General features: G+C 58.0%; 13 protein-coding genes across 13 annotated transcripts; 6 read left to right on the top strand and 7 right to left on the bottom strand.

Annotated features, from left to right (window-relative positions):
- Nucleotides 1-161: 161 nt before the first annotated feature.
- CcaverHIS019_0302080 (uncharacterized protein) lies at nucleotides 162-1,469 on the bottom strand (the record flags this gene model as incomplete). Its single annotated transcript, XM_060598629.1, has 1 exon — nucleotides 162-1,469. One exon carries the CDS (start codon nucleotides 1,467-1,469, stop codon nucleotides 162-164), a length of 1,308 nt encoding a protein of 435 aa, XP_060455404.1.
- A 148-nt stretch (nucleotides 1,470-1,617) lies between these two features.
- CcaverHIS019_0302070 (uncharacterized protein) lies at nucleotides 1,618-3,126 on the bottom strand (the record flags this gene model as incomplete). The annotated part of the gene is made up of 2 exons (XM_060598628.1): nucleotides 1,618-2,727; nucleotides 2,908-3,126. The coding sequence occupies 2 exons, from the start codon at nucleotides 3,124-3,126 to the stop codon at nucleotides 1,618-1,620; spliced, it is 1,329 nt and encodes a 442-aa protein (XP_060455403.1).
- A 263-nt stretch (nucleotides 3,127-3,389) lies between these two features.
- slp1 (uncharacterized protein) lies at nucleotides 3,390-5,129 on the top strand (the record flags this gene model as incomplete). Its single annotated transcript, XM_060598627.1, has 4 exons — nucleotides 3,390-3,578; nucleotides 3,772-4,181; nucleotides 4,215-4,556; nucleotides 4,637-5,129. 4 exons carry the CDS (start codon nucleotides 3,390-3,392, stop codon nucleotides 5,127-5,129), a joined length of 1,434 nt encoding a protein of 477 aa, XP_060455402.1.
- Nucleotides 5,130-5,289: 160 nt separating this feature from the next.
- Nucleotides 5,290-7,799, bottom strand: hxk1 (uncharacterized protein; the record flags this gene model as incomplete). The annotated part of the gene is made up of 8 exons (XM_060598626.1): nucleotides 5,290-5,891; nucleotides 5,933-6,390; nucleotides 6,426-6,606; nucleotides 6,642-6,648; nucleotides 6,683-6,844; nucleotides 6,876-7,222; nucleotides 7,594-7,630; nucleotides 7,779-7,799. 8 exons carry the CDS (start codon nucleotides 7,797-7,799, stop codon nucleotides 5,290-5,292), a joined length of 1,815 nt encoding a protein of 604 aa, XP_060455401.1.
- Nucleotides 7,800-8,428: 629 nt separating this feature from the next.
- On the top strand, nucleotides 8,429-9,160 carry CcaverHIS019_0302040 (uncharacterized protein; the record flags this gene model as incomplete). The annotated part of the gene is made up of 1 exon (XM_060598625.1): nucleotides 8,429-9,160. One exon carries the CDS (start codon nucleotides 8,429-8,431, stop codon nucleotides 9,158-9,160), a length of 732 nt encoding a protein of 243 aa, XP_060455400.1.
- Nucleotides 9,161-9,253: 93 nt separating this feature from the next.
- Nucleotides 9,254-10,202, bottom strand: PUP2 (uncharacterized protein; the record flags this gene model as incomplete). The annotated part of the gene is made up of 7 exons (XM_060598624.1): nucleotides 9,254-9,439; nucleotides 9,475-9,636; nucleotides 9,669-9,974; nucleotides 10,010-10,035; nucleotides 10,069-10,084; nucleotides 10,117-10,156; nucleotides 10,189-10,202. The coding sequence occupies 7 exons, from the start codon at nucleotides 10,200-10,202 to the stop codon at nucleotides 9,254-9,256; spliced, it is 750 nt and encodes a 249-aa protein (XP_060455399.1).
- An 821-nt stretch (nucleotides 10,203-11,023) lies between these two features.
- On the top strand, nucleotides 11,024-14,651 carry CcaverHIS019_0302020 (uncharacterized protein; the record flags this gene model as incomplete). The annotated part of the gene is made up of 9 exons (XM_060598623.1): nucleotides 11,024-11,026; nucleotides 11,062-11,831; nucleotides 11,913-12,151; nucleotides 12,187-12,332; nucleotides 12,369-12,458; nucleotides 12,494-12,904; nucleotides 12,977-13,016; nucleotides 13,207-13,283; nucleotides 13,473-14,651. 9 exons carry the CDS (start codon nucleotides 11,024-11,026, stop codon nucleotides 14,649-14,651), a joined length of 2,955 nt encoding a protein of 984 aa, XP_060455398.1.
- A 473-nt stretch (nucleotides 14,652-15,124) lies between these two features.
- CcaverHIS019_0302010 (uncharacterized protein) lies at nucleotides 15,125-15,988 on the top strand (the record flags this gene model as incomplete). Its single annotated transcript, XM_060598621.1, has 2 exons — nucleotides 15,125-15,605; nucleotides 15,672-15,988. 2 exons carry the CDS (start codon nucleotides 15,125-15,127, stop codon nucleotides 15,986-15,988), a joined length of 798 nt encoding a protein of 265 aa, XP_060455397.1.
- Nucleotides 15,989-16,150: 162 nt separating this feature from the next.
- CcaverHIS019_0302000 (uncharacterized protein) lies at nucleotides 16,151-19,316 on the bottom strand (the record flags this gene model as incomplete). Its single annotated transcript, XM_060598620.1, has 5 exons — nucleotides 16,151-16,468; nucleotides 16,514-18,695; nucleotides 18,745-19,140; nucleotides 19,190-19,253; nucleotides 19,307-19,316. The coding sequence occupies 5 exons, from the start codon at nucleotides 19,314-19,316 to the stop codon at nucleotides 16,151-16,153; spliced, it is 2,970 nt and encodes a 989-aa protein (XP_060455396.1).
- A 1,180-nt stretch (nucleotides 19,317-20,496) lies between these two features.
- On the top strand, nucleotides 20,497-21,332 carry PDX3 (uncharacterized protein; the record flags this gene model as incomplete). Its single annotated transcript, XM_060598619.1, has 2 exons — nucleotides 20,497-21,179; nucleotides 21,227-21,332. 2 exons carry the CDS (start codon nucleotides 20,497-20,499, stop codon nucleotides 21,330-21,332), a joined length of 789 nt encoding a protein of 262 aa, XP_060455395.1.
- Nucleotides 21,333-21,945: 613 nt separating this feature from the next.
- Nucleotides 21,946-22,515, top strand: CcaverHIS019_0301980 (uncharacterized protein; the record flags this gene model as incomplete). The annotated part of the gene is made up of 1 exon (XM_060598618.1): nucleotides 21,946-22,515. The coding sequence occupies one exon, from the start codon at nucleotides 21,946-21,948 to the stop codon at nucleotides 22,513-22,515; it is 570 nt and encodes a 189-aa protein (XP_060455394.1).
- Nucleotides 22,516-23,250: 735 nt separating this feature from the next.
- On the bottom strand, nucleotides 23,251-24,109 carry CcaverHIS019_0301970 (uncharacterized protein; the record flags this gene model as incomplete). Its single annotated transcript, XM_060598617.1, has 3 exons — nucleotides 23,251-23,281; nucleotides 23,316-23,382; nucleotides 23,416-24,109. The coding sequence occupies 3 exons, from the start codon at nucleotides 24,107-24,109 to the stop codon at nucleotides 23,251-23,253; spliced, it is 792 nt and encodes a 263-aa protein (XP_060455393.1).
- A 1,099-nt stretch (nucleotides 24,110-25,208) lies between these two features.
- Nucleotides 25,209-27,365, bottom strand: CcaverHIS019_0301960 (uncharacterized protein; the record flags this gene model as incomplete). Its single annotated transcript, XM_060598616.1, has 5 exons — nucleotides 25,209-25,242; nucleotides 25,275-25,341; nucleotides 25,374-25,467; nucleotides 25,597-25,895; nucleotides 25,928-27,365. 5 exons carry the CDS (start codon nucleotides 27,363-27,365, stop codon nucleotides 25,209-25,211), a joined length of 1,932 nt encoding a protein of 643 aa, XP_060455392.1.
- Between the last annotated feature and the right edge of the window lie 553 nt (nucleotides 27,366-27,918).

Genomic DNA, 27,918 nt, shown 5'->3' with positions numbered 1-27,918 from the left:
TGAAAGATGGGGTGGCCTAACGTCGGGCCGGTTAGCCGGGTGAATGACGTTGTCTCACAACATCTTCACGCGTCTGGTGTCACGATACATCCAGCTATTTCCAGTGCTATATGCATGATGAGATGAATCTAAGATGTATGCAAGTGTGCAATTATACTTGCCTAATCGACGTCCTCGAGCACGTCGTCCGCGCCCATCTCGTCCGCCTCCATCTCCTCGGCCTCCTCGGCAGCCTCATCCATGTTGTCGGTATCCTCGTCGCGCCAGGTCTGACGACCCCACTCGTCGCCGACTCTGATATCACCGTCCCGTCCCGTTTTACCGTAGGCAACACCGAAACGGGGAAGGCGCTCGACCATCTCACCGTCTGCGTGCGTAATACCCGCGCGGTGAAGGGTGTCCTCGAATTCTGGGGTCGTCCACTCGTCGCGCTCCTCGAGAACGCTGCGCAACGGCTTGTGCACCACTGTCATTTTGCAGGCCATCTGGACGACCTCCATCGCCGACTCGAGAAGGCCGGCGTGCACGAAGCCGACCACTGCCGCCTCAATCTCGGTCCGATCGAACATCCCGCTCTCCATACCATACAGCTTGCGCCACCACCGCTGCGCGAGCTCCGGGAACGGGTCATCCCGCTCGAGACTGAACATGACGACGGAGCGCAACAGTGGTAGGTGATGCCGTTCACTGGTCTGGCATGTATCTGGGAAGCACTCCAGAGCGCGCTGGATCAACGTCGCCCGCTCGCCCTTGGTAGCGTTCGACTTGGAAATTGACTTGATCACTGTGTTCCATATAACAGTGTAAGTTGCACCCGCGTAGGCCCTGTTCGTCGGTACATGCCTTTCGAGGATGTGCACGGCGGCTTCCAGATAGGCAACTGGGATGTCCCTGATGTTCCTCATGGGCTGTGTGAGTCGCCGCAGAACCTTGTAATAGTAGGCTGTCGATAGGGAGTCGCTGCTGATCAATGTAGCACACGCCCGTTCGATCGAATTGCCGCCATCCAGCAGGAACCTCAGCAGTAGGCCTCGGGAGGTGCCGCCAAGTCGCGACGGGTCGATCCTTCGAAGAACCTCAGTGACCAACTTGGTCTGTTTCGCGTGGGGGTACTTGGCGTAGCACGAAAGCTTGAGCAAGTCGCGGATTACCACGGCAGAGAAACCACCGTGGACCTCGAACCTGCCGAGTCCTTGCAGAAGACGGAGAGCTTCGTCGTAGTTCTGCATCCTCAGCTGGAATGCAATAAGTTGTGTGACAACCGCGGCGTCGGCTAGGGGATCGCGCGCCTTGCGAAGGCTTGACAGTAAAGTAGTGGCGGTTGCCTGGAAGCCCTCCAACTGGTTCATCGTTAAAAGTGTCTGGAGACGGATGTACACCGCACTCGCGGTACGCGAGGCGCCCATAGATAGCATGCGCTGCCACAACACATCCAAATAACGCTGGATACGAGGGGCAAGTTCGGGCATTTTGCTTGCATTTTGAGCGAGGCAGCTGGAGGTCGTTTCGAGAGCCAGTAGTGGCACAGTGTCGTAGAGCGCGGGCATGTCTTCCTCCATCATGCGGATAATGATGTCAGGGCGCCGCATTCGGCTGTATGCAACAACAAAGGCAGCTTTAGAGTAAGATAGGGACGATGGACCAGAGCTCACCCCAAACTATGCATGGAAGAACGATGTCATTCCCCACGCGGACAGCGTCCACTGCAGGAAGAATGTAGCGATTTGGCCCGATCGATGCTTGCAGGACGCGAGAATACAAGTGATCCAGGGCTGAGGTGTCGCCAGGCGAGTCCATTCCCAAGCGGTAGATATGCAGAACGAAAGCGTCCGCGTGGCAAGCGTAAAAGATTAGGGTCATCTTTTCACAGTTGTTTCGAAAGCGTTCGACAAGGGTACTGGTGTCGTGGCGGCCTTCCAGGACCCGTCGCTGAACCTGCCATAGATCATTAAGGCGAGTGAACCGCCGTAGTATCCCGTCATGGTTGAGTCCTAGCAGTGTTTTGGAAGTGGATTCGTCAAACTTGTCGAGGATGGTGAGAGCCGCGACGTATGTGAGGATGAGAGGCCGCATGCCCTCCGACTTGAGACGTGCGGCCAGGCGATCAGCGCGCTCCTGGGAATTAGCGAGAGAGAGGTCGATGCCATCGACGACGATTCCTCGCGTCTTATATGCCTCGAACAGCATCTTGGAGATGGCGGCATGATTAGACCGTAGCAGCTCGAAGAGGGTCTCGAGGAGGCTCTCCCAGTGGTGATGTGCCGCAGCTTCGACAACAAAGTGACACACAGCCTGGAACACTTCTGGGTCGCGGTAGACAAGTCCAGAAAGATGACCATGGAGCTCGCCCCGGAACTGCTGCTGCTCGCTACCGCGCAGACCGTCCGCGAGTCTCCAATTGAGCGACGCCCAGTCAGCGTCCGTTAAGGCAGTGTATGTCCTGGCCTCCATCAAACCCAGCCAGGTACACCCGAAGGCGTGGACGTCGAGATCATCCAAGGCGTCGCGCATAGCGACCACAGCCTCCGAAATGTGTGCCTGGTGCAGAGAGACATCAGGAGGAAGGTCCGAGACTATTCCTGGCAATGACTCGGCCGGCTGTGGTGGTGTATCGCGGTGAGCGGCGAGGACCTCAGCTAGTCGGTCTTCCGACTGCTTGCGATGCAGTTCAGCCAGTTTGATGCGAGCTGCCTCGTCTTGCGCGACTTTCCCAGCCCGCGCGATGTCCTTGGATCAGCCGACGGGAAATGGGGGTCTGGACAGAGAGGACGAGGCTGACCAGGCAACCAAGTTTCCGCCAACATAGCGGAGGTTACGAAGAGAGGCCGGAGGACCGACAAGGAAGGCGGAAGAAGGTAAGAGGAAGGCGCGAGGAAAGACAAGAGCGGAGAACCTAACGATACACACATGGTCTTTCATCTCGCGCCACGGCGTTCCCCCTCGTGCCGCGTTCCGTCGGGCCCTGGCGACGTCGCGCGACACCAGGTCACGCAGCGCCTTTGGCGGCGTCGGTTCCTTCCGCTCCTTTCTTTCTGAAGTGGACCGAAATCGGAGCGCCGAGCGGAAGTTCGAAATGGTCGGTCCGGGCCCCAGCCTCCCGACGCTGCGCGTGAGTAACCGCAGCATCGAGTGGCTTGATTCTAGAATGTTAAGAGGAGGAGGGGTGGCGAACAAACGGCCTCCACCCGGATAGGGAGTCTGACATTTGAGCGGGATCAAATTGGTCCCGCTAATACGCGACTGACTTTGCCCTTGCCCTCAACCAGCCCCAACAACACACATCTATCCACATCTTCCCCACCTCGCATCCGCATCTGTCCATTCTCCTCTCCCATCTCCGAGTCTAACACCTCTCTCCCACTTCTCTCCCTCCCATCCCCACCCTCCATATGGCCCACGACGAGTCTAACCCCTTCGTTCGGCGAGCGACAACGCCCAAGACGCCGCGCACTAAGCGCGAGAGCGCAAACATCACGGCACTCCGCGAAGGGCTGGGCCGGATGAATGTTCTCGATGGCGCGGGCGAATTTGTGTCAGATGCACCTAAACGACGGGACCGAGACAACAGGGGTCGTGATGTGAGTGTCCTCGTATAACGTCGCAGCGTGTCCTTGCAGTCTTCAATGTTCCTTCAAGGACAGTTGTTACATTCAACTAGTTGAATTAGCAGCTGGTCTGTCACACAAAGCTGTCGGTTATGGGCACTTATTCTCCATCCAAACATCATTGTCAACATTCACTTCTCCTCCCATTTACCTCGGCTAACCCCAGCTCGACCGCTTCGTCCCCTCGCGCAACCAGTCTCTCAGCTCGGCCTCGACCTCGTTCCAGGAACTCGAATCGCTCGCCTCCGATCGTTCCACTACCAACCCTCGTATCCTGTCCTTCCGTACAGCCCCGCCTCTAGCAACGCATGCGACCTCGCACCTCGACGCGCAGCGCAACTATCTCCTCCAATCCTCGGCCACCACGAACCGCGGTACTGGGACGTCGGCTGGCACAGCGACGAAGAAGCGCACACCTCCGTATATGCCCGAGCGTGTTCTCGATGCCCCAGGTTTTGTGGATGACTATTATCTCAACTTGGTCGATTGGAGCGGTGCGAACCGTGTCGCTATCGGTCTCGAGAAGCAACCCTATGTGTGGGATGCCGAGACGGGCGACATCATCATTCTTGGACCGTGAGCCGTCCTCTTGCCAGCCGCTGATAACAGCGAATCCGAGACCAATGTCTGTTCCGTGTCCTGGAGCCCGGACGGTGCTTACCTCGCCATCGGGAAGGAACAGGGCGCCGTCGAGATCTGGGACGTCGAGGAGAATAAGCGAGTGCGGGTCATGCTCGGGCACAATGCACGTGTCCCATCCCTCTCGTGGACGGGACACATCCTCTCCTCGGGATGCCGTGACGGCACCATCTTCCACCACGATGTACGCATCGCCGAGCACAAGACGGCCGAGTTACGTGGACACACGGCTGAGGTGTGTGGTCTGTCCTGGAGAGCGGATGGGCAGCTCCTCGCGTCGGGTGGAAACGATAACGTGGTCAACTGCTGGGAGTGAGTCCATCTTCCGTCCGCTGGTGTCTCTCCCTATATTCTGTTCGCTAGCGGCTCCCAAGGTTTGCAGCTGACACCAGCTCTCGTACTCTGACTAGCGTCATTGGTGAGAGCCGCGTCGTGCCCAAGTGGACGAAGCGTAACCACACGGCCGCCGTCAAGGCGATCGCATGGTGCCCGTGGCAGTCGAACCTCCTCGCGACGGGCGGCGGATCGCAGGATCAGCACATCCACTTTTGGAGCACGTCCACGGGTGCTCGCACCAGCTCCCTCAAGACTGGCTCGCAGGTCACCAGCATCGTGTGGAGCCCGCACGCCAAAGAATTCCTTTCAACCCACGGATATCCCGACAACAATCTCTCCGTGTGGTCATACCCCGCCCTCGCCAAGATCTACGACGTACCTGCCCACGACTCGCGTGTGCTTGCCTCTTCTCTCAGTCCTGACGGGTGCACCGTCGTGACCGGAGCGGGCGACGAGAACCTCAAGTTCTGGAAGATCTGGGAACCGCGCTCATCCAAGAAGAGCGAGAATGCCACCTCGACGGGCTCAAGTCGCATGCGCATCCGCTAACTGCCTACCTTCTCGCTACACCAACTAGTCCCCGTGTACTTAGTATAACTTTTGTCATGCACCCAGTCATTGTCCACGCCCCGCTTGCAGACAAGTTCTCACAAGTATTGTCCGTGCCCTTGCTGGATGAATTTACATTTTACACAACGATCTTGATCCTCTAGTAATCAACATAGATGCCCTCGGCCTTGCGCTTGACGGTCATGGCGGCGATGATGGCCGACCCGACACCTGAGCCGTCCTCGGCCGCGTGGGTCGTAATCTTCTTACCGGCCTCGCCGAAGATCTCGACGAGCGCACCCTGGAGCCGCTTCGCGAATCCAGGGTACTTGGAGTAAAGCGAACCGTCGGCGCCAACGCTGCAGCCCTTCTCGAGGTACCCCTTCTTGCTCACGATGGCAGCGATACCGCATGCCGAGAGACGCGCCGAGCGAGTGCCGATGAGCTTGGCGAGCTCGCGGAAGAACTGGCGCTCCTCGATGGTCGTCTCGACGCCGAAGAAGTGGTTGAAGATGCCGATCGACATGAGCAGCTCATCGGTCGGGTCGCTCTCCATCAGAGAGAGGAATGCAGTGTCGAACGCGTAAGCCTTCTCAAGTTTGTACGTGTTCTGGCCAAGGAAGAGGTCTCCCTGGTCGATAAGCTCGCAGAGAATCAGGCGGAAGATCTCGCCGAGGTACAGGCCCGCGATCATCTTCTCGAAAGCCTGCTCGCCGACCTTGTTCGAGCTCTCGTCGATGATGATGTCGTACTTGGTGCGGGCTGTTGTCAGCTGTGTCGAATACATCAGTGAGTGGGCTTACGCAGGTGCTGGTGCTCGAACGAGTCGAACGCGCCCCACTCGCAGTTGATCGCCATGGGCTGGTCGGGAGGCAGGCCCATGTCGGCAATCTTCGGGATGCAGTCCGCAGTCTCCATGTACGCGGCGTTGCAACCGGTGCCAAAGATGCACGCGATGCGGGTGTTTGGGTCGACATAGTTGGAGGCAATGAGCGTACCGGTCGTGTCGTTGATGAGGGCTGTGAGCTTGGCGCGTACGTTGAACTTTGAGAGCGACTTGGCAAAGAGCGCGGCGACGTCGTGTCCCTCGACACCCGGCGCACCGAAGCCCTTGGTCCACCTGATCAGCTCGCCGTGGTCAATACGTCTCTGCTCGCACGGGTACGAGAACGTAAAGCCGAGCGGGAGGTGGTCGGCGTTCTCGTCACGTCCGAGGTTGTCGCAGATGAACGAGTGCAAGCACTCGGCACAGAAGTCAAAGCTGCTGTCAGCTATAACACACTTTGCGTTGCTCACAGCTTCTCGCCGTCCTCCTGCTTCTGCTCCTCAGTGAGGCGGTACTTGGTCTGCGTGACCTCAAACTTGCCTTGGCCCTCGAGCGTGACCAGACACACACGGAGGTTGGTGCCTCCGAGATCGACCGCAAGAAACTCGCCCGTCTCGTTCCCGGTTGGCCACCCGAACACGTAGGTCGGGACTGTCGTCAGTAGCCGTATGTCATCAGAAGCTCACTCATCGGCTGTGCGTCAGCGCGTCCATACAGGGCGACTCACCACAACCTCTCCGTACTTTACAAGGCCCTTCTCGAGCGTCTCCTCGAACGCGCTGACGATCATGCGCATGCGAGGTGCGGACACGGTAAGCAGCGCCTCATACTTGCGCAGGTGGTCCCGGATTGTCTTCTTCTCGGGGTGCGGGAACTCGTTCAGCTCATCCTGACGTCAGCGTGCACGGACAGGTTCGTACCTGGGTACGCGTGTGGTACACGACCTGGGTTCCGCTAGGGGTCGAGAACGAACCCGATCCGCGGCGCGAGTTACTGCGGCTACGGTTGGGCGTCTTGTCATCCCCGATCGCAGTCATGCCCATGCCGCCGACAATGCCACCGATGCCGTCGGGGCCAAAGCTGCTCTTGCGGGAGGAAGGGCCACTGGATGGGCGACGATTCGAGCCGCTCGACTCGGTGCGCTCCATAGAAAGCGGCTCAGCCGTGCGGTGCACCGACGCCTTGCGCGCGAGGCCGCCGCCGATGTTGGTGCCATCCTCAAGGGGAGCAGACATGTTGTCGTCGTTATGGAAAGTGTCGAGGTAGACTACCATGGTTAGCGGTGTGAGACGAGGTGGAAGATGAGAAGAGCAATGGGAGAGGGGGGAAAAGTTTATATTCTCGCGATGGGCGATGGGAAAACGTGTGAATCGACGGATTGACCTAAGACAGAGACACAATGTGCCATGCTGGTTTAAACCAGTGACGAGGCGAGGGGGGCGAGCATTGGGAATACCAGCACAATTGTAATGGTATAGTTTAGAAGAAGCTGTAATGAGGTAACCTAGCCTCAGCGACCCGCAGCCTCAGACTTGCGGATCGCGTTAGGCGCGTTAAGGGAGAGAGTGACGAGCGACGGGGTAGCGAGGAGGAGGGGAGGGGGATCAGATGGGCACTGCGAGTCGCAATGTTACTTACGTGGAATGAGCCGTTTTGTGAGTTGTAAAGTATAAAGCTAACCGTGACGGCGTACCGAGTGTTAACGATTGAATAGACTAAAAGTCTGTGAAGAGATATGGAGATATGGAGATTTGGAGAGTGAACAGTCCGCTAGACAGTTAAGTCAAGGAAGCAACCCCCCGACGAGTTGGACAGGTTGGTACCCAGGCCTCGTTCCCCCACATCAAGGTACCTTCCTTTGCCGCAGACTGCCGCAGCTGAATCCCTGACATGTGTCATTCTAGGTCCCCCAATCAAGCTCATTTCCCCTCAACAACCAAAGCCTCACCTTATCGCAAACCTCGGAACTCTCGGAACCGCACCGAGCCCCCACTCTCCCCACCTTTGTCTATAAGACAGCCATGGAGAGCACAACTTTTTGTTAGTGGGCATTTGTTTATAAGACAGCCATGGAGAGCACAACTTTTTGTTAGTCGGCACCTTCGGATGGAAGCCCCAGGATCCCGGGACAAGCTTGTTCTGATGTTTGGAGGTTGTAATAACACGCGAAACAGGCGTGGACATGATGTCATGGACGCGCTACAGACAACCTTCCAAGCCTCGAGATGGCAAGTTTGCTGTTCACAGTCGTTTGGTGGTTCAGTGTCCATCATCCCCATCATATGTCTCGTTATCTCACGGCGAATCAAAGGTAATGGGAAGGTGATATTGGGGCGGTACTCCTCCTGTTACTCGTAAACCCTGCTAGCAGCCCAACTACAGCTTGCAAGCGTCGTGGAGGACTGAACAAAGCCCCGGTCTAGGCTGTTGAGTTTCACCGAGATCTTGAGCCACATTTGCTTCCGTGTCAACAATGACTGATGCGAGCACCTTCCTGGTTATCGGCATTCGACCATCTTCCACCCAGGCTCTCCTGTCTAACCCGGTCCGCTTCAAAATCTCAGGCATGATCCTATCCCTCGGCGACCTGTCGCCGCTCCTTGGCCTACCTCCAGGCCCCGATCTCTCTGCCGCGCTCGCACGCGTCCTCCCCGGACTGCAGGAGTACGAGGACAAGGTCTACCCCGACGCGACGTACCGCAACTACTATGGTCTTGGCGTGTCTCTTTGCTTCGTCCCCTCCCCTCTCAAGTTGGACAGTATCGATATCTTCAACTTGCCCCCAAAAGCGCCTACGTCGTCTTCAACCAAACCCCAGTATGCGCCACCGCCGTCTTTGTTGCTCGCTTTTGCCGACCCCGAAGTCGTGCTTCCTCCGCGTAAGAAGGGTGAGAAGGAGATTCGGTATCCCCGCCCGAGCCTCACAATGGAACGGGATACAGCGGGGCGTGATATCGTGCGCTCGCTCGGGGAGCCGAGCCGTAAGGGCGCTGGCGGATGGGTTGGAGTTTGGCTCGAGTGGAGTCCCGTGGCTTTGACAACGGCGGGAGAGAGGGCGGAGGTGGGTATCATGCTCGAGCTCACGGATCCTAAAGCCGAGCCGAGCAGCGAGGACAAGGCCAAGGGCGTCGGTGGTGTTTGGGATCGCGCGGCTGGCTGGCCTTGGGCGAGCATCAAGGTGTTCCGCACCACACCCAAGAAGTAGCCCAAACTCCATACATCCCTTCTCTCGCTTCATCCTACACACTGCATCTGCATTCTAGTCACATTCTACACCCTGCATATAGACCTCTGCACACTATGACTGCTGGCGCTCGGCGGGGAGGTTCTCGATCGCCTCCTTGAGCTGCGCCTCGCTCAGAATCTCGTATCCGCGGTCGAGCGTCACCTGTGCGAGCTGGACGTTGCTCTCGTCGAGCTTCTCCTCCATAACCTGCTTGAGCACCTTGAGCGCGAGAACGTGCGCCTCGGCAAGCGTCATTTGCTGCTGTCAGCGATAATCGAATGGGATTAGCTCACCTTGTGGTAGGCGTCCTGCAGGCTCTGCTGGGCGGCATCCGAACCCGAGCCGATCGCCTTGGCCTCGTAGCGCACAAACGTCCCCGAGGGGTCGGTGTGATACAGTTGTGGGCCCTTTGCATCAACACCCGCAATGAGCAGCGCGACACCGAATGGCCGGGACTGGCGTCAGCTGCGTCTGGGAGTCATCTCACCATCAGGGCATCGTCGTCGTCGACTGACTCGCCGAAGCGGAGCGCAAGGTCACACACGGCCTGTGTGCAGCTCTCAACACCGATCTGCTCGTCGTACGTGAACGCGTGCATCTGGCTCGTCACGCGCGCATGGTCGACCATCGTGCGGGCGTCAGCCGTGAGGCCGGACATGGCACAGCCGATGTGACGGTCGATCTCCATAATCTTCTCGATGGACGAGCTCTCAAGCAGCGGCGACTGCACACGCTTCTCCACGCCGAGCACCGTTCCGTGGGGCGTTGTGATTCCAACCGTCGTAGAGCCGAGCTGTTGTCAGCGTCGCAAATAACCTGTTAGCTCACCTTGATGGCTTCCATGGCGTACTCAACTACATGTCAGCTACGTCAAAGGTCAGGCGTACCCTGAAAGAGACGGCCCTGTTTGTCAGCACGGTTAACGGCGAGCTTACCTCTGGGGAGAAAGTGTTCACGCCGCGGTCATATTCTGAGCTGGGAGTTAGGAGGACAACGGAAGTGCTTACCGAGTGAGGAACATTGTGGTGGACTAGTCCGGGTGTCGGAGGAAGAGGGGGCCACCAGGAGGTGTCTTGAATGACGAGCTGCGAGTGAGGAGGTGGAGGATGAGGAGGAGGATGAGGATGAGGAGGAGGATGAGGATGAGGAGGTGGAAGTTGGAGAGTGGAACGAGGTTGTGTTGTTGGTGGCTCTGGATTATGGAGGGTCACTGGTCACTGACGAAGTGGTCGCGTCCGCGCAAGCGTCACCGTGGCTTTGCTTCCGTGATGAGGTAACATCGCGTGTTGGAGACACGTGACCTTATCCGGCTTGATGAAGATGACGGCACGAGCGGGGCAGATGCCTCGTTCATATATTCATCCATAGTCAAAGTGCTGCATCTATCTGCTCAAGACTTTGACCTACTAGGGTGCCCAGCGTTGGTAGTCAGACGAGTAAACGAGGGTACGAGAGACATTTGCGCGTGGTCTACGCAACGCACCATTCAGTCTAACAAACATATCAACAATTCAAACCTATTCATCCCCCATTTCATCGTCGTACAGTCGTGTGAGTTGTCGATCCGTGCACATTCCTAGGACCCCGTCTCAACCTTCCTTCGCACTAGAACAACAACACTCCGAGTCAGTCAACTCGACTTGATCTTTCCCATCCCCCCACCACTTTTCAACATCACACTACTTCATCTTCCTCGCTTTACCTCCCAATCTTCATCTCTATTCCTCTGGTACTTGCGGGCCCGTGCCTTGAGAAGCCGCTCCGCAACCCGCTCGCCACCCAACATCGTCCAACAACCCAACATCGTCCAACAACTCACCCAACGTCTGTTTTTCCAAGTTAATGGTAAGTCCTTCCCCAAGAGTTGTCTCTGACTGCAGCCCGCCGCCCGCGCTCGCGCTCGCGCGCGCCGGCGTGGCGACCGTCCCCGCTCCCCCACCCCTATTTCAGACTCGGACTTGGACGACCTCGACTTTTACGACGATGCCATGGAGCTTCTCGATGTGGACATGGTCGACCGCGGTTACATGTTTGACCAGCTCTTAGATGGCTGGGAAAACCAAGCCTTCGCTCCTGAAGCCAACGGTGCTGCCGACAAAGGCGCAAGATCGGAATCTGACGACTCGGACATCCAGGTCTTAGAGGAGGCACCCGAGCATCTGCGCCCTGCCATTCCTTCGTCCCCCATTGTGGTGTCGAGCGACGATGAAGATGATGACGACGAGCTTCTACTACAGCGTCCATCTAAGCGGTCGGCGAGCAACAGCTTTGAGTTACTAGACTCGCCACCCAAGAGCAAGCAGCGTGTCCACGAACGTGATGACCAGCCCGTCGCTGGACCCTCCAACGCATCCGACACAATCGTCACAGACGTCGAGTATCTCGTTCCTGTGGTCCTCGAAGTCATCCCTGACGCATGCCCCATCTGGGTGCGCGACAACCTCAAACGCATTGTTGAGACACTGAAGAACCGAATGGTGACCCCTGGGCAGGCCGCTGTCGACCACGTCATCAACGCCGCTCTCGAAATGGAGCAATACCCACGTGTGGGAGATGCGGACAAGGCGGTAGTGAAAGAGAAGGAAAAGGGTGACTTCAAGGACCCCAAATATCGTGCACACGCGCGGGAGGGTCTCCAGTACTACGCGAAGTCACAATCAATTCTCGACGCCATATTCACGACGATCCCCGTGGGCTAGCGAGTTTGAACGCGTGACTTCGCTAACAACAGCATCCGTTATGCGTGGAGTTCACATGGCAATTTCCAGCTCGTCACGACTTACCTCTACCTCCACGGCCTATCGACAGTGGCCGACAAACCTTACCATGAGCTGAAGAGGCGTCGGGGAGTCAAGGGCAAGTCGCGCGCCGAGATGCCAGAGGAGAGCTCGAGCAGCTCCTTCAGCCAGGACAATGAGGGCGGCCTTGCCGAGTTCTACCTCGAGTATGCGTTCCTCAAGAAGTTGATGGGTGTGTACCACGTGACAACGGCGCTGACATCTCAGCGAACGCTGCCGAGAAGGAGCAGAAGGAGGCGGCTGCCGCTGCTGCGAAAGAGAAACAAGAGACAGACCATGTCGAACGCCGCAAGCAGGCAGTTGCCGAGGGGCGAAGCAGAGAGTGCGGTTGCTGCTTCGACGAGGAGGCACTGGTGAGTGTCGCCACCCCGACAAAAGCTGACTCGCAGGAGGACTTGGTCGCGTGCCCCGAGGGCCACATGTTTTGCCGCCAATGCGTGACCTCCCTAGCCGAGAACAAGCTGGGCGAGCAGCTGACCGTGAGGGGCAACTGTTAGGAAGCAGCTGACTGAAGAATATCACTTGCATGGACATTTCGCAATGCGACGCGGCGTTCACCGATGCAGTGCTGGCTGATGTGTGCGGCGAGAAGACCATGTCCCTTTACCATCGCCTGCGCCAGATAAAGGACCTCGAGATGGCTGCCATCGACGGCCTCGAGAGCTGTCCGTCCTGCCCGTTCGCTATGGTCATCGAAAACCCCGACGAGAAACTGTTCCGGTGCTTCAACCCAGACTGCAACAAGGTGACATGTCGCAAGTGCAAGCGCCCCGACCACATTCCCAAGCGCTGCGAGGAGGTCGAGGAAAACTTCAAGCTCGACAAGCGCCACGCGATCGAGGAGGCGATGAGCGCCGCGCTCATGCGGCGTTGTCCAAAGTGTGACAAGCCGTACCTCAAGGAGTCGGGGTGTAACAAGATTACTGTGAGCGGGTCCCGTCAGTCTTGCTGACTTGAGTGCCAAAACTGTCGCACTGTCAGCTGCTACATCTGTCAGAAGGCGATCCCCGAGGACTACGCACACTTTGACCAAATGCGTGAGTGTGCTCATGGGTGTTGGCCTGAAGATGCGACGCCGATGGCGTCGTCGTACGTGGGGGGCCGGCTAGCAGGGCGCGGTGTGTGTAGCTGCACTGCTCCTTCTGATGGCTCGCAAGGCCTGATCTGCTGGATCTTGGCAACGACGCTGCGCACCACTGAGTGCCCGAGGACTACGCTAACGCATAGCCGGCCGCGTTGGCAAGAAGCCCAACAAGTGCCAACTCTGGGATACAGGCAACGAGAACCAGGCCGAGGCCGACAGGGTGAGTGCAAGTTGCAACGGGACTGTCACGGTCACGGGAGTGACGAATGGTCGCTGCACGGGAGCGTCATTCTGGGTCTTTGCCGATGGGTGTCGCAAGGATTGATTTACCCGAGGCTGATACCTATGTGTCACATGTGCACTGGGGCGTACTCGAGGATCCGATGAGCATGGGTCAGGCTGACTGCAGATTCTCAACGCGCGCGATGAGGCTCTGAAAGCCGCCCGGGAGGCCGCGGTGGACAGCGGCCTCGACCTAAACGACGCGGACCTCCATGTCGATGCACCTGCTGCAGCACCGCAGGCGCCGGGGCCGTTGGGAGCTGGCCGCTTTGCTTACCTGCCGGGGATGGGTGGCTTGGACGCACCTGCAGATGCCCAGCACATCATCAACTGCGCACGAGTGTTAGGGAATGCTCGCCGCCGGCTCCAAGAGTTACAGCCCCCTGAGCATCGCGACCATCCTCAGGACATCATCGGCCTCGGCCGCATGCTGGCCAACCACGAAAACGCCCTGAACGCACACCAGGCTGCGGTCGTCGCTCACGGTGACCATTTGATGCACCGTATTGCTCGCTTAGCGCCGCCCATGGCGTTTGAGGGCCTCCCACCTGGGCTGCCCCAACCGGTTCTTCCCCCACCTCTGGAACCCCTCCCACCCTGGCCTCCTGGGCTGCCCCAACCGGTTCTTCCCCCACCTCTGGAACCCGTCCCACCCTGGCCTCCTGGCGTTGACTTTGGTGGGGTCGGCTACCGCGTGGACCAGCGCGCCCTAGCCGCGCAGATCGCTGCCATGCCTCCGCCCAGGCCGGCGCCGCCGGCACCTCCTGCCCCGCTTGCAGCTTGGCCTGCGGCACTCCCATTTCCCCCGCACTTCGACGCTGGCGAGGCTCATCGGCTGCGAGCACGTCGCGTGGCGGTGGAGGTACGCGACGCACAGGTGCGCGCTTTGCTCGCCATGCAGCGGGCGCGCGACGCACAGCAGCGCGACGCACAGCTGCGCGCCTTGCTCGCCATGCAGAGGGCGCGCTTAGTCGACGACCAGAACGGTGATATCGCCGGCTTGGCCCGGCTCCCTCCACTCGCGCCGGCAGGTGGAGGGGCTGCCGCTGTTCAACCTCCATATCAGGTTCGAGAGCAGGTGTGCCAAGAAGCGGAACGTCGCGCGCTGTTTCTGCCCGATTCCGACGACGACGAACCACTTGCGCCCATCAATGAGCGGGTCCTGCGGCGTCAGCCTGAACAGGCGCCACATGCCGATGTGGCACAGGCACATGTGGCGCGGGCAGATGAGCTTATAGCTCTTTTCAACCGCCGTCGCGACCGCGCCAACCGCCCTGGCAACGCCGGCCGCCCCGACCACGACTGAGACTATTACCCTCCTTGCACCCACAACGAACCACTGTGACGTGCCGCAATTCCAGGGGTGTGCCGCTGAGCACACGCCCATGTACGAAGATACTGATTCAGCAAGCACATCCCACGCCTGCGAGCTCTTGCGACCCAGAGTGTAATGTCCTTGTCCATCGTGTCCTGTTGTCCCTCTGAGTATATTGTGGAAACTGTATTGATTATGTATCTGTGACATAGATTCGAGCAGCGAGTGGTGCGAGAATAACACGGTGTGAGAGTGAGAGGCAAGGTCTTGGCGGTCTTGTTGATGTGTAGCACCGCGCTGTGCACTGCCCATCGCTAGAACTTGGGAGCAGCTTGGCTTGTGAGAGATCTCGATCTCGATCGGAAGCGACCTGGCCGCCCATTCCTTATATCACGTGATTTCTCCCACTGCCTCCACTTCGTCTTTGGCAACGCTGTTTCTCTCTCCTCACCTCACCGCTGACAATGTCCTCGCCTTTCAATCCGCTTGCAAACCTGACCCCGGCCAACGCGACCCCAGCCAACGCTGGATTGACTCCCGCGCACGCACTCACCCCGTCGCTCGCCCTCGTTTCGCCCAACCTTCCCCTCCTCACCGCCTCGCCAGGCCTCGGCGCCCTAGCTGGATTGCCAGGCATCTCCTCTCTTCCCGGCATCAAATCTCCTCCTGCCCACGGAACGCCATGGGCGTCCATCTCAGCTGCGGCATCTGCCGGCGCAGGAACATTGAGTGCACCCCCAGCCCCACCGCCAGGATGGGTGCCGTTCGGCGCGGCCGGCGCGGCAGTTGGAGAGGCAGATGCCGATAATGCACGTCGAGCACTGAGTGATGTCTCGCGACTGTTGGAACGCGCAGAGGTTATTCGCGCAGAGATGGGCGTGCTGGAAAAAGCAGTGTTTAGCGCTGGTGGAGGCGTAGAGGCCCTCCCGTCGCTGCAGCTTGAGTGTGAGTCTTTCCCCATATCCTTCATCATTGTAGACATGGCCGTGCTACATCACAAGCTCATACCAGACGCTCAGACCCTCCTCGCACTCATCTCGTTGTCGTCGGCGTACCTCGTCGGCGCGCTTCCTGTTCCCCTTTCGGCCGCGGCGGGATACACGCCCCCACCGCCCGATGGCGAGGACGGTGCTGCCTCTGCTACTGCTGCTGCTCCTCCTCCTCCTCCTCCTCCTGCTCCTCCTCGGCCGTCCACCCGCGCACATGCCCTCCCGACAACAACCGAGCTGGCGGGCTGGACTGAGGGCCGCGCACAAGCCCAGTTCGCACGCCGCGAGGCCGTACGTGGCGCAAGCCGTGCCGTCCTCGACGTCCTCAACACGAGATGAATCCCCAGCCATAGTTTGCCCCCGTTATAGCATCGGGTACTAGTGAATGTGTACAATAATGAATGTGTATGCTCTATACTTGCAATATCGTGAGTGGCGCTGGCCGGGTATTGTCTACAGGTTCTTCAGATGTTTGTGATATCCCCACCCCAACATGCCAAACTAACGCCACAGCCGCTGAAGCAGCTTGACTGGCGACCCAAACTCACCGCGCCGTGCACGCTCTGGTGTGACTGCCTCAACGGGGTCGAATGGGCTCGGCTCGGCTTCCTCCGCCACCTCGCCCATTTGGCTGTAGCCTGACAACCGGCCCCGCCCAAGCCCACTGTTCCACTCTTGTCCCAGCCGCTGCACCGTACCGACCTCATCCCACCCACTGCCCGCGTCGCTCGAGCTCGACTCGCGGTTCGTGCGCCGCTCTAGCCGATCATCCGAGAGCGACATGTCCGGCGAGTTGAGGAGAATAAGGATCGGCTCGGACTGGTGTCAGCGGGTTTGAATCAATGCGAGCCCAGTGAATCTCACCCTACTCGCCGTGCCCTGCTGCACGCCAAACTCGTCATACGTCGCCGACCGTGGCGCACTACCCCGCCGCTGAGATCCATCCGCGCTCGCCGTCGTCCCAGAATGTCTGGGTTCTGCGAGGCTTTCTGTCGACCGTTGGGCCTCGGGTTTGATGTCGGGTGGCGCGGGGAACACGAAGCCTTGCGCACTCGCACTCGGCAGGCTGGGGCCTGTCGATGGATGAGAATTGGAGCCGGATCCCTGAGACCTAGGCGGTGGGCCGAATGGTGACAGCATCATGTCACCACCAACTGCTGCGCTCGCGGCCAGAGGCATAGGTCGAATGATAGGACCGGGAGCAGAACGGTTCAGCCCGGGCATCGGAGCTAGGAGTGCGTGGCTTGTCGACGCGCTGCGTGAATGCTTGACCGGTGACGGCGTGCGGTCGTAAAACTGGTGAGACGCAGTCCGCTGGTGTGCACCCGACCGCTGGTACTCAGCGAGCGCGGCCGCGGCAGCAGCCATCATCTCTTGCGAGCCTGAGCGTTGGTGTGCGCCAGGGTGAACAGCACGCGCAGCACCAGGAGGGAGCGGGAGAGGGCGCGGTTCAGTAGACCGCGGCACGTTGAGCGGCACCATGCCCACAGGGCCCTGGGGAAGACGCGGTGTGGTGTCGACAGAGTCGTTAGGAGCCATGCCGTGACCGCTACGGGTGCTCTCTGGTGAGGCGAATGGTGAGCGGCCCCTGCTGTCCACAGACCGTCTCCGAGCACCCCCAGCAGCAGCGGCAGCAGTCACACCAACGGCTGCGCCGGCGCCAACAAGCGCCGGGTCGGATATCCAGTTCCTGTTGCCCGTCGTAAGGAGCTCGGTGGAACCCCGGCTTTGGCTGTCTGGGTCGAATGGAGTGCCAAACGTGCCGACGCTGCTGTTGCGCTCAGAGTAGCGTCCAGCCGCGGAACCAGGCGGCAGAGCCAGTCGACTGCCCCGCGCACTTCCACGCGTGCCGAACTCGCCTAGGTCCTGTCCGTCTTTGGAGCCAGACCCAGAGCCTGCCGAGTCGTAAATCGAGAACGAGGCTGATGTAGGCGTCTCGGGCAAGCCAAGGTCGCCGCCAGCAAACGCCGCAGTGGGAGGGACACCCTCTTCAAGGATCATCGAGTGGACGCGCCCGCCCGCGCCTCGGAAGCCGCGCGAGCTTTTACTGCTGTTGCTCTTGCTCCCATGCGAGCGGCCCGAGTGCCCACCAGACGATCTGGACGAATTTGAGCCCCTCGTGCCGACTGTTCCTGGGTCATAGTCGCTGGACGAGTTCCTGCTCCTCGCGCTGTGGTACATCTCATCGCTGTCGATCGAGCGGTCCATGATCGGTCGGGGCGCATAGAACAGCTCGTCTTCAGGAACAGGGACGTACGCACCAGTGCTTGTGCCGCCAGAGGAGCGCTTCGGGTCGGCCGACGTGTTGTTCGTGCCCCCGCTCCCGGAACGTTGTCCACTCGTCCCACTGGATCGCTTGCTCCCGCGGTTCGGACGGACGAGGCCGATCATGCGCTCCATTGTGTTGCCGCTGACTTTTCGCGCAGCCTCGTCCTGCTCCTGCTCTTGCTCGTCGACGTCCGTGGGGCTCTCGGTTCTAGGCCGCTTACCAAGGCCTAAAGAGCGCAGGAGACCTAACCCGCCTACTGCGACAGCAGCGGCGCCCATTGCGGTTCCGACGCCTGCGAGGCCGCTCGAGCTCCCTGCATAGCTGGCAGCACCACTTCCAGCACTTTGGCGCATACTACCCCGCACACTCCCTCCGACACTGCCTCGGTGCAGGAGAGACGAGCGCTCATCGCCAGCCGATGACGTGCTGCTGCTGTCGTCCCCTCCACGCGCGCCGGCAGCTAGGGCATGTGCCCCGGTAACGGCGGCAGCCCCTGCGCCAATGTTGGCAGCGACTGCCGTTCCGCCACTGGGTCCCCTGGGCTTTTCGGGTGGCTCGGTAGTCGGCACTGGCTCCCATTGTGGTGCTGTTCGATGGTACGCGGTGTACATGGCGGCTCTCTTCGCATCAGTCTCCTTGCGCCTCTTGCGGAGACAGAAGACGAGGAGGATGACGGCAGCGAGGACACCAAAGGGAACGAGGATGGATGGAAGGATGACGGCGAGGTTGCTCCCGAGGGTCACTCCTGTTGCTGCAGCCCCTACCGAAGAAGACGAGCTTGGTAGTGATGACTTGCCAGAGGTTGTGCGGTTATTTGTCGCCAAACTTGGTTGCGTTGGGGATGTTGAAGAGGAGGGGCGTGGAGAGGATATGGATGATGAAGGTGTTGACAATGTTGTCGTAGATGGTTGTGAAGATGAGGGAGATGGTGATGGGGAAGATGATGGTGGTGAAGATGTTGTGGATATTGGGGATGTGGTTGGGGAGGTGGATGCTGCTGTGGACGACGATAGTGAGGGGGATGACAAAGTGGACAATGTTGTTGTTGTTGTTGTTCCCGACGTCACTGACCCTGCCAAACTTGAGGCCGAAGCCGAAGGCGTGGGTACAGACGTAGATGGCCCGGACGCGGTTGTCTCGGTCTCTGATTCTGCGCTCCCAGTTGGTGACGCTGAGCCGCCATAAGACCACCCTTCCCCAAGTGGTATACTTGGTCCATAATCTTTTGGTGTCAACGCCAACGCGATTGATTTTTCTTTTCTTCAACTCACAAGTCAAAGGCAGATCGACAACCTGTCCAGTTGTCACTTGTTGCCCGTCCACAACTGTGACGTACTGCCCCATCAGCATTTGAGTGACCGAGTACGGATATCGGATGCTTGTCTCACCTGCGACCATGACAGCCATTCAGGCAACTCTTGGCCGTCCGGGGTGAAGCTCTGCCGCTTCTCCGGACAGCCGACGACTGCGCACCACAGTCTGCGTGCGCGCATGGGGTCGGCGTGTCGGAAGGGTAGCGGTAGAACGCACGGCTGCTGATAACAAGGGGGGGGGAATGATGATAGGAGTGTTGGAAAGATGAAAGAGTTGGGAGTTTGGAGGTGCGTTACAGTGGTTTGTTTGTATGACACCAAGTCACTCTCTTACAGTACCAAGTGGGTGGATGGTGGTGGATCGGAACAGGGACAGGGGCAGGGGAAGGGGCGTGGGAGGGGGATGGCCTATACCCTAGTTGGTATGGTGGGTCGACTAAACAGCATGGCTGTACCGAGATCGAGGGTGCCTTTGTCAACATTACAGCATGGAAAGGAAAAGTCAACCCGTGGCATGGGTAGCTAATCCAAGACTGGGCCAGAGGTAACGGCAACTGGTCTGGCAATGGGTTCACCTGCGTACAAGACCCCAATCTGTGTTGATATCCTTCCCACACGACAAGCCGCTTGATTAGTTCGGCAGTTGATGGAGGAATGGGAGAATAAGGGGGTGACTGACGTCGTACATGGAAAAGGAGGGCACGGGAAGGTAACATGAGCGCCACGATTAAGGAGGACATGGCGGGTCATACCACGGCTGATTTCTTTTTTTCCGCGATTCCCTCAGTCTACATGACCTCAATCGCCGGGCCGCGCCGCTGAGAGGATGATTGTTCAGGGGCAAGTGAGGTCGGGCAAGGGTGGTCCCCAAGTGCCATGAGGGCGGGATTATTTTAGGTCACTGGACTTGATAATGCCTGATGCACGACCATTAAGAGTCAGTGCAACATGCAGGATAGGGAGTAGATTAAAGTGACGGCATGTTATCAGTGAGAGTCGAACCTTTAGCCATCGAGTCCAGGGTTTAATAATCTGATATTCCTCATAAGATGGCTTGTTGATGAACAAAACAACTGGTCTTTTCCCTGAATACTCATGGACCCAAACAATTTAGCCCAAGTAGTCGGATCATGGACCCTGAAGGTCGCACCAAGCCTCCTACTGCTGCCCACCTTCCCTTCCAACCTCTGCTTATCCCCCTCCCTCCCAAAGTCATACTCAAACCCACCTCGATCCTATCCAACTTCGTTCCAACTCGCTCAGCAATGTTCCTACTTCAAAGACCACGACTCCATGTCACACCCAACCTCGCCTACATTACGGCACGCTCACCTCCAGTCGCCCCCACACTCACTCGCAACCTAACCTCGGCTCTCGACGTCAACACCATCTCGGAACACTCAGAGTCTACTCCAAAAGGTCTAAAACTCACCTCGCATCATCAATACCATGCAGAGCGACTCACCCGCGACAACCTCCCCACCGATCCTTTCACCCTCTTTCGCAAGTGGCTCGACGATGCCCTCGCCACTGTCCGCGAGCCAGAAGCCATGACCCTATGTACAGCCACCCCATCAGGTGTGCCAAGTGCACGCGCCGTCCTCCTCAAGGAAGTGGACGACCGCGGCTTCCTCTTCTTCACAAACTACGCTTCGCGTAAAGGTGCAGAGCTAGAGGCGAATCCACACGCAGCACTCGCACTGCACTGGCGCGAAGTTGCACGCCAAGTTCGAGTGGTGGGCGCTGTGGAGAAGGTGTCAAAGGCCGATAGTGAGGAATACTTTGCTTCACGGCCAAGGAAAAGTCGCATCGGTGCATGGGCAAGCGCACAGAGCTCTGTTGTGGAAGAAGGAGAGCTCGAGGCTGCGGTGCAGAAAGCAGAGGCTCAGTTTGAGGACAAGGACGTACCCTGCCCTCCGGGGTGGGGAGGGTTCCGCGTCGTTCCAACGTGAGTGCATATACTCAGTAGCCTTGACCCAGAACAGCTGACACCAGTGAAGTCGAGTTCTGGGCAGGCCAGCCCAGCCGCCTGCATGACCGCTTCGTGTACCTTCGCAACAGCGAGGGCGCACCATGGCGCGTTGAGCGGCGCGCCCCATGACGTATGACGTATGACGTACGTCAGAGGATTAGAAGGCTATGCAAAGAATGGCAGGTACTGTAACTGTAAGAGCTGTGAGCAAGTCAAGACTTGGCAGCACCGGAATTGAAACAGAGTTTCGGCTCATAATCCCGGGGTCATCGGATGGATACAGTACATTGGAATCTTGCCTCGTTGGTCAAAACTGGAATCTTGCCATTCTACCACTCTCAGTCACAACTTTTGTTCCTAGAGCTGTACAAGATGGACGCCAAGATGGACGCCGACAACATGCTGGTACTGGACAAATTGATCATGCTGGCCAGCAGTAAGCCGTGTGAAGATTCTGACCAATGCGCTGCTTGCTCGGTCGCGGTAACACTGAGTACTGCGGTTCCGTACACAACACAGGAGGCGCGAAAATCGGCGACCATACGGTATGCGAACAAGGCCGCATCGCATCACTAACGCTGACTGACCATGTTGGTAAGCATTCATAGCGATGCTGCTTATCATCCAGGAATAACTCTCTACCGATCCGCTACCAATGCCATGCATTACTTTAAAGATTCTTTACCCCATCCTCACACTCTCGCCCCAGCTCTCCCCCAAGCTCTCTCTCGCAAGCCTCACCATGCTCGCCCTCACTCTCGCCCTCGTCCTCCTCGTCCCCGCCTTGGCGGCCCCACTTCCCGACATTGTCGCGCGCCAGACCCCTACCTGTCCGGACGACCAGGTGCTGTACTGGTCCGCTGCCGCCGACGCTCCGATCTGCGGTCCCCTCGCCCCTCTCTGCCAGAGCGGATGGTACTGGTGCACCGACAAGTGTATCCCGTACTGGGACAAGTGCGATGCTTCCAGCGAGCCCGTTAACCCACTCCCCACCGATCTCGCCGCGCGTTCACCCGAGCCTGAGCTCAATCCCAAGTACCCCTCCATCACGCCCAAGGCCCGTGCCGACTCTGACTCGGCCCGTAACCCCAAGCGCCAGATCCGCACTTGTGCCGACACCGATGTGCTCCTGTGGCGCGATGGCGCTCCAGTTTGCGCTCCTGCCCCGCCCAATTGTCAGTCTGGTTGGTACTGGTGCACCGATAAGTGTGTGCCCTATTGGACCAAGTGCGAGTCCGCTCTTATGCGCCGGGACAACGATAAGCGCAGCGTTGCCGAAGAGCCCCAGTATCACCAGGCGCGCGGAGCATAAAACGCCACAAGAGTAAATGGTGCTTACGGAACGCTGCATTGAGAGATAGATCATATATGTTACTGTGAAGCTCCCCCATTGGCCAGCCCAAAAAGACATGCTCCTCGAGCAGCTCTGACGCTTGTGTGGATTGAACACACGACCGAACGAACTGGGCGATGTACGCTTCACTCGCTCGCTCTCCCACTGAGCTAAAGCGTCTGAAAGTCTATGCATTTTCAGGCACGTGAGATTCCCGCAGGGAACAACACGACAGAACAAGATCGTTTGAAATATTAACATACACTAACCATAGACCGGCGCACGGCGTCTGCGCTTTCCTGGCAGCCTGGCCAGAACGATTTATCCACGAGAGCGGTACAGGGGACGACCGCTTCCAGCGTGGCCCTCGAAGCGTCGGGGGCGGTACTCTTCCGATCTAGGAGTTGGAGCAGAGCTGAGAGTTGGTAGGAGGGAATGGGAACAACCCCACATTCAGAAGTGCCCAATGGAAGGCAGGGAAGGCGGAAGGAGGTGGTGTAAGGAAGATGGCCCTCGCGCAATTCAGTTGTTTCTCTTCACTTTGCACTGTCTCGCAAGTTACGGCACACACTCTGAAGTTGACGAATATAAGAGAATAGTTTCAAGGGAAGCTGTCGTCAACTTCATGGCACCAGATCTGCAACGGCGAGCTCTCTACAGGGGGTTTCTCTACTCTATACAACTCCATCTAGCCGTCCGCATCCAATAAGCAGGTTACGGGAGGAACACGCGCCACTTCTTCTTACTGAAGTCAGCACCGTCACATCGGGGGAACTTACGGACGGACACTCCTTCTGTGGCAGATTGGACACCCGTTCTTAGCATGTACGATGCGTACTGCGCATCCTGACGTCAGCTATTTCAATGACACGAACTCACCATTGCAAAACATCGCGTGCTGGCAAGTGTACGGCATTTGTGACGCCTGGTCCTCGTAGCACACGATACAGGCTCGTGCGGCGTCGACAGCCTTCCCAAGCGCAAGGGCTTTCTCCGCTGCAGCCGAACCCATTGCTTTCTCGAGGGCTAATCGGTGCTGCTGCCGCTCTGCCTCGATGGCCTGGGTGAGCCTCTCCCGTCCGGAGGCCACAGCTTTAAGGACAGCCGCGAAAGTGCTTCGCACAGCCTGCTGTTTGACTAGCAGTACCGCTTGGGCACGCTCAGCGGCAGCCTCGCGCTTCGCTCGTCCCAGAGCTCTGGTAATTGCCACTTTCTTCTGAAACTCTGCCACCTGCTTCACCTTGGAGATTGCGTCCTCAGCCGCTTGAGTCCCTTGCTTTTCCACTCGAATTTTAGCGGCAGCCTCGGCCCGAGTGGCAACAAACACAGAGGCTCTCCAGAGAAACAACGAGGGCGAAACCTGTTGTTCCAGGGACTCTTCTAGCATCCTCACCCCGCAGCTGGATCTGCGGCGGCATTGCGGCTCCAGCGAGTCGTGGAATCTGTTCATGACATTGAGTTGGATTGACCTGGGAAGGTTTGGGAAGTCGTACATGTCGAGGAGGCTCTTGACGCTGAGGTTGTGCTTCGCTAGGTTGTGTTCAAGACGTTCGTGGAACTGGGAGAAGAGCATGATGCCGCCCGCGCAAGAAGGTGAATGAGTAATGAATGAAGGGAGGAAGAGGAAGATGAGAAACGTTTTTGGCTAAAAGTCTCCTGCCAATTTGATTGTCGTTCGACTCGCAATCTCCCTTTTTGAGGCTTAATGCAGTCTGCAACCCGGCGTAAGGAACACGTGATATGTTATCTATGCTTCTCAGATCTCAGAGACTTCCAACCTGTGGGCCTTCGGCTACAAGCCGAATCCTGAAGGCGTCGGGTTCCGTCCTCATCCTTAACAACCATGGCGGATTCGTCATTGTCCTTCTCCATTCTTCTTTCCCACACTCATTCCACGATGAAAAAGTTGCGCGTTTATCTCCCCTAATACCAGTGATGATTAGTATGGCAGAGGACGTATATAGCAATGTGTAGGCATATGCTCAAACAAACGGTGAGGAGGTGGATATTGTGATGAAGCCTTGGGGCTCGTACAGGTGACGGTGTTCAGTAGAGTAGGGAGTGGTGAGTAATGAAGAAGAACTGAAGTGGGGTTTGCCCTTGAGTATATAACACATAGTATTGGTCAAGTGGCAATTGGCAACGTGGTAAGTTTACCAAAGTTGAGTGTACAGTGTTCTACAGTTCCAGAGGAGAGGAGACATGAAAGTCTGTGTTGTGTTTTCCAGACCTCATCTATCTCTTTGGTAAGGTACTTAACATTTAACAAATTGATTACTTGGACAATTGCACAATATCCACTATGACTCATCCCAACTATGAGTAATCGCACTTCTCACCCCCTCCCTCTCTACACCCTCTGTCTCTCGAGGACTTCTCACCTCACCATCAGAACATAGGGCACACCACCCCTTCGGTGATATCACCGTGCCCGTGCCATCTCCACTGTTGCCCACGTGCATGACCCAATGCTGCGGTCCGCCCTGCTTCATATTGCCCGTGATCCTTGTCCCGGAATAGGACCAGAGTGTCGCCCAGGCGCTGTCCATGGAAGCATATTGAAACTGTTGTCGGCGCGGGGTATGTGGTCTCGTCCGCAGCATTGGCTTCGGACTTCGAGAGGCGGCGTGTCTAAACATGTAGGATAGATTCGCGTGGTGTTCTGGAACGGTTCACGCCGCGAGGAACACACGCCACTGCGCCTTTCTGAAGTCAGCTCTATCGAACACCATACGCACGGGCGGGGTTTCCGGTCAACGCAGAACGGGCAGCGTTGCGAATCCCGGACGATGCGCTCCGAACATCCTGGCGTCAGTTTCAGCAAAGACGTAACATACCAAAGCACATGACGACGTGTTGGCACTGGAAGGGCATTTGGTCCGCCGGGCCATCGAGGCAGATGATACAGGTGTTGCCACCCTCCTGTTCTACCTGTGCTGACGTCTCCGCCCCCTTCCGTGGACAAGAATACCTCATGATCGCCAGCTCTTGTCTCTCCTTGAGAAGATCTGCCCTCAACTTCTCCGATTCAATGGCGATATTTCTCCGCATGGTGCTAACCGATGTCGCGTAGGTCTCCCTCGCCTTTGCAAGGTCTGCCTGGTGATTGGCAACGGTGGTCTTCAACGACTTGATCTCACTGGTGTATTGGTAAGCCATTTCATCGGCCCTCATAAGTGCGCCAACGGCGCGTGCGTCGGCGGCGGCGGTAGTCACCTCCACTGCATCCATCACTGCTGCCATCACCTTCGCGTCCGTTGCTCTTGCAGCCTCTTTCAAAGTAGCCGCCATGCGCTTATCCGCGTCCTGTTGTGATTTCCTCAAGGCCCACTCATTCCGCCGTTCGGCATCTGCCAGTGCTGGAGTCAGCTCCTTTTCAGATCAGCCTCACCTTCTTCCATCATCCCCTCCATGCGCTGGGTCGCGAGACGCCTTTCCTCCTCCATTGGCTTGATAATCTCTTCCTGTACCTGGCGGCGAGTGTCTTCCTTCGCCTTCAGCACCGCTGCAGTGATGCGCTGCTCTGCGGCGGCCTCTGCACGGCGTACCCAAACTTCTGCTCCGCCCGCCACAACCTTCTGTGAGGCCGTCAACGCAGCCTGTAACCGCATGCAGGATTGAAGCTCGGCGTCGACCAGACTGGCAGCCAAGCGTTTCTCGGCCGCCTGTGCACCCTCAATCAGAGACGATGCGAGCCGTTGGTCCGAGAAGCGTTGGATCTCGCCCAACGCCATCTCGGTGGCATACCGGTGCCCTCCACTTGCTGCATAGTTTGCGGCCTGGAAGGCTGCCTTTAACCGGGCGTCGATCATTGAAGAGGCCTCCATGGAAGTGACATGGGCGTCGTTTGTGGTGTCGTGGATCGAACCGGGCCTCTGAGGTTGGTTTTGGAATGGAGCAGCCATCGTCTCCAATCGGTCCACCGCGACCTCGACGGCTGCAATAGAGTGCCTGAGAGCGTTAATGAGGGCGGCTGTCTTCACAGGAAGAGCTGGGCCCATCAGGCCTGTCGGTGTAGCGGGAGCCACCGTTTGTACGGGGATCGTCGCTGTAGCAAGTACCGCTGCTGTTGCAGGTGCTGCCGTTGCCCTCGCAGCCGCAGCTATCGGAGGCACCGCCGCTGTCGCAGGTACGGCATCAGCCCTCGCCCCCGTCACTACCGAAAGAGGCGTCGCCATTCGAGGGGCCGCCGCGGCGGCCGCGTCTACCGTCCCCTCAACAATCTTTCGTGCCTCCTCCTCGGCCACCCTGGCCATTCTGTCGGCAATGACGAACATGAGGTGCGACGGAGTCCAGCCTTTCTTGAGGGCGTCCGTGATGGGGGAAGTGTGGTTAACAGAACGTGGGTGGTCCCACGCGGGGTCCTCTGTGGCCATAAGAGCCTTGTAAATGTTTGCCTGCATCCGGGAGCCAAGTTGATTGAGGCATGGCTTGGTGGCGAGGGCGTCAATGTCAAACCCCTTTTTCGCCAGATTGGCTTCAAGGCGCTTTTTGAAAGCTGTGTAGACCGTGGTGGAGGTGACCCCCATCCTCTGAGCAATCTTGTGGGCTTCGTCCTCGGACTCGGTGGCAGCCCGATCGGCTATGGCGAACAAGAGGTGGGACGGAGTCCAGCGGTTCTTGAATGCGTTGGTAATGTGAGACATTCGCGTACCCGGGTGCGCATCGTCCCAAGCTGGGTCCTGGGCTGCCACAAGGGCATTGCAGACCTGGGTCTGCATCCTGGAGCTGAGCTGGTTGAAGCATGGCTTGGTGGCGAGGGCATCGACGCTCAGGCCCTCCCAAGCCAGGTTGGCTTCAAGGCGTTCTTTGAAAGCCTTGTAGAGCATGGTGTCGAGTGTGAGTAGTCAAATGATACTGATAAGTTTCAGTAGGAAGTAAGTGGCGATAAAATAGATGCTGGTGTAGGTAAAATAGATGCTTGGGCAGGTGAAGGCCATGTCGACTGCTGTGCTCGACAGAAGTGGAGTGGAGTGAGTAGAGTTAGCTCGGTTACGTCGGGACTCGGGGTACGGAAGTGTAACTCTTGAGAGAACATAAGCTGTGCCCAGCATATCCAGTAGTGTAAGGTCCGGACTGCTGGAGCTTGCTGGTTTGCTGATGGTAAGGTTGAGTTGTTATCTAGGGTTGGATCTGTCATGTGGCCGAAAGCACTGCCGTCGGAGCAAGAGTCAGGAACGTAGCCACCGTCAGCTGAGATATGCTCTGCACAGTAAGCAGCGGCCGCGATGAGTGTGATTGGCAGACCTGCGTTTCTTCATACTGTTGACAAGCTTACGAGAATGCATCATCGACCTGACGGGCTCAATCTTGGTGGTACTGTAATGGATTGGTCTCTGCGTTTCAGGTCCGGGCATCGCCACAATGACTTCATCGACCATC

This window comes from Cutaneotrichosporon cavernicola, assembly GCF_030864355.1.
Source record: "Cutaneotrichosporon cavernicola HIS019 DNA, chromosome: 3".
In the NCBI taxonomy this organism is placed as follows: Eukaryota; Fungi; Basidiomycota; class Tremellomycetes; order Trichosporonales; family Trichosporonaceae; genus Cutaneotrichosporon; species Cutaneotrichosporon cavernicola.
The sequence above is the reverse complement of the archived record's forward strand: the minus strand, read 5'-3'. Positions and strand labels throughout refer to the sequence as shown.